Raw genomic sequence first — 7,187 nt, 5'->3', positions numbered from 1 at the left:
CCTCCGAGTGCTGACCTCCCTGGTTCGGACCCCCCCGGTGCGGGCACGGTCGGCCAGGGCGGGGACCCCTCCGCTCGGGCTGCTCTATGAGCGGCACGGGGAGGCCGCAGCCGTCGTGCAGTAAGGGGGGGACACGGGGGTGCATTGCAGGGGGTGCAGGAATGGCGTGGGTGTGAATGTGGGGGGGCATTGCAGGGAGGGGGTGCAGGCGTAGGGCCAAGGCTGGGGAGGGGGGCACAGCTTTGCAGAGATCTGGAGCTGCAGGGGTGCAGAGAGGAGTGGGGTGCTGGTTTTGGGGTGCTGCAGGGCTGCTTTGGAGGTGCCGTGCAGGGGGGCCAGGACTTGCCCACCCCAGGTGTGAAGGGTGGGGATGGGTTGCAGCTCCCTGTGGGACCGCTGAACACACAGAGGGACTGGAGGACCCTAGGATGCCCCAATGTTTTCCAGGTGCCATGGTTTCTGGCCTGGATGCTGGGGGTGATGCCTGATGCCTCCATATCCCCCACCCTCCTGCTGCTGCTCTGTCAGTTGGCCTTAAACCTCATGTTTTTGTCAAAAAGCCCGTTCTTGCATAATTTAGGGTATGACAGGGAGGTCCATGCCTCAGCATTGCTGTGCCCCAGCTTCACCCTGGGTTGCATCCCATTGATGGGTCTTCCCTTTGAGATCCCAATTTAGGGACCAAAGCAGCATCACAAGCATTTTTTGGGACAACTGCTGATGCTCAGCATCAAAAATCCTGGAAAGGAGAAAGTTGTCGTTTAGTGGAGTTTAGGCCTTTTTTTTTTCAAGGGAGGAGACTTTGAGCTCTTGCTGCCCCTCTTGAACCAGCTCAGCTCCTGCTGATACATTATCGAGGGGCATCCAGACACCACCCCCCTGTTTTTTTGGAGAAGGACTGTTGCTCTTCCAAATGATCATTTAGTTGTGCAACGGTGCTTGTCACCACTGCTGCTTCCTGAGATTTGCTGTTACCACCCCACTGCTTCTGCAAGACTGGTCTTGCTTTGTGCTTTATGACTTCTCCCTTTTCACAGATTTCCAGAAATACCCCAGGTTCCCATAACGCTTGAGCGGGGCAGGATGAGCCGTAAAATCCCCAGCCAAAACCGCAGCTTTTTGACACGACCTGCTGAGTTTGTTAAGTTTAGTGAGCATCTCTGAGCTTGATGACACGGGATTGTTTTGGGCGGTTGGCTTTTAGCAGCCTCCTCCAAAAATCTGTCCTTCTGTTTAACAGAAATCTGATTGTTTTAATGGGATGGGGCATATGGTGCTGGTAATTTAGGTGAGTGCATAGGTGATACAGGCACCCTCCAGCTTCAGCCACAGCACATAAGACACCATCAAACTGGTGTTAATGCCCTTTTCCTTTGTGTTTACCTGTTCAGACTGAAGGATCTGGAAGTGCCCAAGCTGGGGGACTGTGATGTCCACGTCAAGATGTTGGCAGCCCCCATCAATCCTGCCGACATCAACATGATCCAAGGTAGTGTGTTGGATTAATACTGTGCACATTGGCCCTTGCAGGATGCTCCGAGTTGGAAGGGACCCACCAGGATCTTCAAACCCAACTCCTGTCTCTGAGTGCTCAGAGATGGCTCCTGGCACGGGGATTTTGGGGTATGAGGGGGTCTCCAGCTCACCTCCAGCTTCCCTACAGGAACCTACCCCCTCCTGTCACCGCTGCCAGCCGTGGGGGGGAACGAAGGTGTCGGGGAGGTGCTGGAGGTTGGGCGCCGTGTGAAGGCTCTGAAACCTGGGGACTGGGTCATCCCCGCGGACGCCGGACTCGGTGAGTTCATCCTCGGCACTGCTGGGTCCTTGCTCACCCCCCCGCAAAGCATCTTCACTGGGGATTTTGTGGTGCTGGAGCCCATGGGGGGTGCTCAGGCTTGCCCAGAGAGCAAACCCGTGGTCAGCTCCTGTGTGAGCTGCTGTGGGGATTTTGGGGGTTCCAGTGCAAAAGCACAGCTCTCCAAAGCACCATCTTTGCAGGGTGTGGGTAGAGCCATGAACCCCTGCACTTACAGCAATTACACCTGATGGGATGGGACTCAAAATGGGGAACAAAACTCCATTAGGGAATGCTGGGCAAGGAAAGCAGGAGTTGGAACCAATTTAGTGCCATGTGAGACCAATCACAATGAGACAATTGGGATGATTGATGGGGTTATTTCTTACCTGTTTATGCCTTGGTTTATTTTCACTACATGTTTTTCTTTTAAATTAATGAAGTTGTTTTTATTTTATTTTTAATGTATTTTTTAAAAGCAAGCTGAGTTTCTGCTGCCCAGCCCTAGCAAGTGATGATGCATATCCTCCACAGACACAGGAACGTTCTCGAGAAGGATGGGGGTCCCCAGGGAAGGGGCTTCTGTGCACAGGACTTAGCGTGCACCCTAGAACAACTGGAATGGAGGAGCAGTGGCAATGCCATTCCTTATGCCAAACTTAAATTTAGCAATAATCTTCTTTTCTGTAGCATAGACCCTTTATGGGATGTCTGTGCTATTACAAAGCATTGCAGCAATCAGTGTTTCTCGGGAAACTACCACGTTTTGTCATATCAGCTTAGAACTTCCCTAAAGAGCTGGGATAAAATATTTCACATGGGCAAGGTCACGGTGGCCTCTCACTGTAGTTTTCTCTTTAATAATGCTCTGCTGGGAAAGTGTGGGAATTTATTTCCCAACAAATGTCTCCCATGCTCCTCCAAAATGCCAATGGCCTGATATTTGCTGGTTGTGGTTTAGTGTCACAGCTTGTTCTTTGCCTATTTCCTCTTAAAAGACTTTTTGCTAAATGAGAGAAGGAAAACGATAGCGTTAAGAGCCTAATGGGGTATTTTTAAGCATAAAACCACTGTAAATAGATGATAGAGGGTTAAGTTGGATATAAGCGTAGAGAGAGTAAAGCTGACTAAATTGGCTTGGAATATATGGGCTCATCCATAGGATGGAGAGTACTTCCATTATCTCTGTACACATACCCACGGAGCCCCAGTCCCATTATCCCTCTGGGAAATGATTAGGCTTTGCTGGGTGATAAATCTTGGCAGGCAACGAGGAATCCATTCCTTGCCTCTTGGAGCATTTTGACTCTACCCATATGGGAACCTATTCCATAATTCTCTCTCCAGGGTGTAGCTGGTTCCCAGCACCTGATGCTGCCGGTGCCAAGGCTACAATACAATGTGAGCTGATGGTTTTCCTTTGCTTTCCCCCCTGCTGTGGCTGTGCCCATGGTGCTGCTGTTCCCAGGGACGTGGCGGACATGGGGAGTGTTCCCTGAGGAGATGCTGCTGAAGGTGCCCAGTGACATCCCGGTGCTCTGTGCTGCCACTCTGAGCGTCAACCCCTGCACGGCGTTCCGTCTGTTGGCTGACTTCGAGAGCCTGGCACCTGGTATGGCCCTGCCACGAGGGAGCAATTCCACGTGGATTTCCTGGCTGCCTCTGCAGTGGGAATCTGGGTTTATTCACATCCAGGTGACTCCGTCATCCAGAATGCCGCCAACAGCGGGGTGGGCCAGGCCGTCATCCAGATCGCCAGGGCCTCTGGCATCAAGACCATCAATGTGGTGAGGGACAGGTGGGTCCTCTGGGGAGGAGCGAGTCTGGGAGCTGGATCTGTTCATCCTGCCCATCCAACCCAGGATTTTCTCCCATTTCCTCCTCCAAGTTGTTCTCCAGCCTCTTTCCTGTTGTCCCCACGCAACACCAGAGCAGAAGGAAGGAGAAGGGGGAACTCTGCTTCCTGGCTCATCTAGTCCTCTTTTTTATCTCCTTTTTCCCTCCCCAGACATGATCTCTCGAAACTGGTGGAGAGGCTGATGGCCCTGGGCGCTGACCATGTCGTCACAGAGGAGATGCTGAGAAAGCCAGAGATGAAAGATATATTTAAGGTACCTCAATGCTGATCCCACTGAGAGATGGTCCAGGGCTGTTGCTGCTGTTCAGCACTGCAGGGAAATGCAGGGATGGTGGGAAGGACAAATTTCTCTCTAGATCAGGATTTAGCCCTCGTAGTGGAGGGATTTTGCTGCTGCTACAAGGGAAAGATCACAGATTTTGCTTCCAATCAGATTGGGCTTGAAGCAGCCTGGTCTAGCTGAAGGTGTCTTCTGCACATGGCAGGGGATTGGAATGAGTCCCTTCCAACCCCATCTGTTCCATGATTCTGATGGATTTTAGCTCTACTGCTCTCAGCAGCCCTCAGGTAAATGTTGAGGTTAATGCAGATGCTTTATCAAGAACCATGGTCCCATCCCCTAAAGAAGCCATAAAATTTGGGAACCTTTGTCATAAACCCTTGCAGAGCATCCCGAGGCCCCGGCTCGCCCTGAATTGCGTCGGAGGCAAAAGCACCACGGAGATGCTGCGGCATCTGCAGTAAGTTTGGCTGGGTGGTGGCTTGGGCACAAGCTTGGGGACAGAAACTGGCAATAGAGGGTCCTGCTCTGGAGTCTGTTGAACTTTTGGAGAGGAAAGATGAATGGAAAATTGGTTTTGGGTAACAAAAGCGATTTGAAGTCTCATGCTGCTGGGAGTAGTTGGGGTCCAGTTGTGAAGGTTCCCCACGTCCTGGCCAGGTGTAACTGGTGTGCTGAGCTGCAAATTCAGCTAATGGTGCACGGAAGCAAGAGGAGAGCTTGGAAAGTGGGATCTGAGGAATAACTGGGGAGCCCTGGGTGCAAGGACAGCCCCAGGGGGGTTGGGGATGGCAGAGGAAGGAGGTGGCAACTCAGAGCTGCACTTTTGGGACCACTTAATCCAATCCCCCTTTTCCTACTCCAGGCCCAAGGGGACCATGGTCACCTATGGGGGGATGGCAAAGCAGCCTGTGATGGTGCCTGTGGTGAGTACTGGGGATGTCCCTCCTTAGTCTCCTGTGCTCCACTGCATGTCCCCATCCCCTCAGTACTGTGGGCACCTGGCTCTCCCCAGGTGCAGATTGAGACCCTCCAGCCTTTTTAATTTGCCTGATGGGGTCCATCACAGGACAAGCTGCATCCCACTGCTGGGCTCTTGGCTTTTTATATGGAGGGTTTGGACTGCCAAAAAATTCCAGGGGGAAAATGATCCCACAGGTGCTGAGCATCAAACCTGCCCTGACTCCACACCTCAGAGTCACCTCTCTGCATCCCTGGCTCACAAATGGGAGCTCTAACAAGGGGCCTTACTGCCACTTTCCACCATTGTCACGCTGGGAGGGGACACACGCGTGTCACTGCCTGTGTGAGGGGACATGGGAGTCACTGGATGCACAAGGGGACATCGCTGGGTACCAGGAGGGCACACAGGTGTCACACATTCCACAGAGTGCCTTCATCTTCCGGGACATGCGGCTCCGCGGGTTCTGGATGACGCAGTGGCGGAAGGACCACGCGCAGGGTGAGCCGGGGGGCTGAGGGACCTGAGCCAGGGGAGCTGAGGGACCTGAGCCAGGGGGGCTGAGGGACCTGAACCAGGGGAGCTGAGGGACCTGAGCCAGGGGAGCTGAGGGACCTGAGCCAGGGGGGCTGAGGGACCTGAGCCCGGGGGACTGAGGTTCTGTCCCCTGCCAGGCATGGAAGTGGGAACAAACCCCACCCAGCACCATCCTCAATCCCACTCACAGAGACATCTCTCTTGTCCCAGTGATGCCTTTAGAGGCTGCCTAGAGCAGAGGCTGGACAGTGTTAAAGGAATAAAGTAGGGATTTATTAAAAGGCTTCCTTCAAAGGACACACCTTGGGCAGTACAAGAGCCTGGCCGAGGATACACCCAAGATGGATGGTGGGTCACAAGTTTTCACACTTCTATAAGTTTTGGTCCATTTCCATATTGGGGTTAATTGTCCAATTACAGTCCCATCCTCCCAGTTTGCTCTCCTCAGTTCGCTCTTGTTTGCACTTATTGGGCCTGAAGCTGCAGCGGTGTCCTTGGTTCTGGGGCTGGAAAAGGATTGTTCTGACTGAACTGTGAGGAGAACTTGCTGACACTTTATGTGAAGTTCAGAGTTACACACTAATGCAGTACAGAATCTGGAAATTAAGAAAGCTAAAACTTAAGGCATCACCAGGGTGCTGACACTGATGCTGGCCTCAGGCAGGGACCATGCCAGGGGCTCTTCCCTCATCCCACATGCCTGAGCTGGGGCATGTCACACCCAGGGACTCCGTATGGCCTCGGGCGGGTGCTCCCAGGGGTGGTGGATGGCCCTGCGTGGCGCAGTGAGAGCTCCCTCCTTCCCGTGCAGACCAGGAGAGCGTGGCTGCGATGATGGACGCCCTGTGCCAGCTCATCCGCAGGGGCCAGCTGACAGCACCGGCCTGCACCGAGGTCCCCCTTCAGGACTACAGGGCAGCGCTGGACGCCTCCATGAAGCCCTTCGTGTCCTCCAAGCAGATCCTCCTCCTCTGACCTGCAGCTCCTGGAGCCCTGTCCTGTTCCAAATGCTTGTCCACAGACTTGACGGGGGAAAAGACCCTCCAGATCCATTGAATTTCTTTTTTTCCTTTGTTTTTCACATTTTGGATGTCCACTGAAAGCTTTAAAAGCCTCCGCAGCTTTGTGTGGAAGAGCTGCAAGGAGGAAGGCTGCGTCTCACTGTGGCTGAGGGTGGCAGTTTGGGATCCCAAATGATGGCTCACTCAGCTCAGGGTGTGAAAAGAACAGCAGTTCCCCCTCAGATGTGCTTTTGGGGCTGGCAGGGCTGTAGTTATCCCAGCTGGAATGTGGGATGGGTAGGGAAGCCCAGGTTATCTCCCTGCAGTCCTGCTGCCTCCAGGCCAGCTCCGAGTAGGAGGAGGAAGGGGCATGGACTGCCCCAAATGACGAGGGGTGTGTGGTTGGGGTGGCCCTAGGTGCTGCTGCAGCTCCTGGAGGAGCCCGGGGGGGTTTGGCCAAGAGCACTGCAAGGGCCGGAGCCTCTGGCCATCAAGGGCTGGAGCCAGACCCTCAATGTCCCTGAAGGCCCTCCAGTCTGGGTGTGGGACAGTGACTGTGACACTGCAGAGCAATGTGAAAAGATTTATTATTGAGAACAACCAACAATGTGTTCTTGCTTCCTCCTGTGCTGCTCTTCTACTCTATGACCCCACAAGCTCCCTATGGCCCCTGCTCTTCCCAGTCCAGCCGTGCCGAGGCCCGGCAGCGCTGGCTGTGCAGGTGCAGGTGGGGCAGTGACCGCGGGTCGGAGCGC

At 53.9% G+C, this 7,187-nt stretch overlaps 2 protein-coding genes across 3 annotated transcripts in view; one reads left to right on the top strand and one right to left on the bottom strand.

The window, feature by feature from the left end:
- Nucleotides 1-6: 6 nt before the first annotated feature.
- MECR (mitochondrial trans-2-enoyl-CoA reductase) lies at nt 7-7,115 on the top strand. Of its 2 annotated transcripts, none has more exons than XM_005426908.2 (10): nt 7-120; nt 1,392-1,489; nt 1,664-1,795; nt 3,264-3,407; nt 3,491-3,593; nt 3,804-3,906; nt 4,320-4,393; nt 4,799-4,859; nt 5,323-5,395; nt 6,243-7,115. In XM_005426908.2, the coding sequence occupies exons 2-10, from the start codon at nt 1,444-1,446 to the stop codon at nt 6,404-6,406; spliced, it is 900 nt and encodes a 299-aa protein (XP_005426965.1). In that variant the 5' UTR covers nt 7-120; nt 1,392-1,443; the 3' UTR covers nt 6,407-7,115. The 2 variants fall into 2 exon arrangements, with proteins under 2 accessions (XP_005426965.1, XP_030917716.1); XM_031061856.1 differs by having other exon boundaries at nt 6,157-6,399.
- LOC115948552 (heat shock transcription factor, Y-linked-like) overlaps nt 6,537-7,187 on the bottom strand; it is a 1,807-nt gene continuing 1,156 nt past the window's right edge. The window contains exon 3 of the mRNA XM_031061863.1: nt 6,537-6,567. Coding sequence (XP_030917723.1) covers nt 6,537-6,567 — 31 coding nt within the window. The remainder of the gene's footprint in view (nt 6,568-7,187) is intronic.

Source organism: Geospiza fortis, unplaced genomic scaffold (genome assembly GCF_000277835.1).
Source record: "Geospiza fortis unplaced genomic scaffold, GeoFor_1.0 scaffold32, whole genome shotgun sequence".
In the NCBI taxonomy this organism is placed as follows: domain Eukaryota; kingdom Metazoa; phylum Chordata; class Aves; order Passeriformes; family Thraupidae; genus Geospiza; species Geospiza fortis.
The sequence above is the reverse complement of the archived record's forward strand: the minus strand, read 5'-3'. Positions and strand labels throughout refer to the sequence as shown.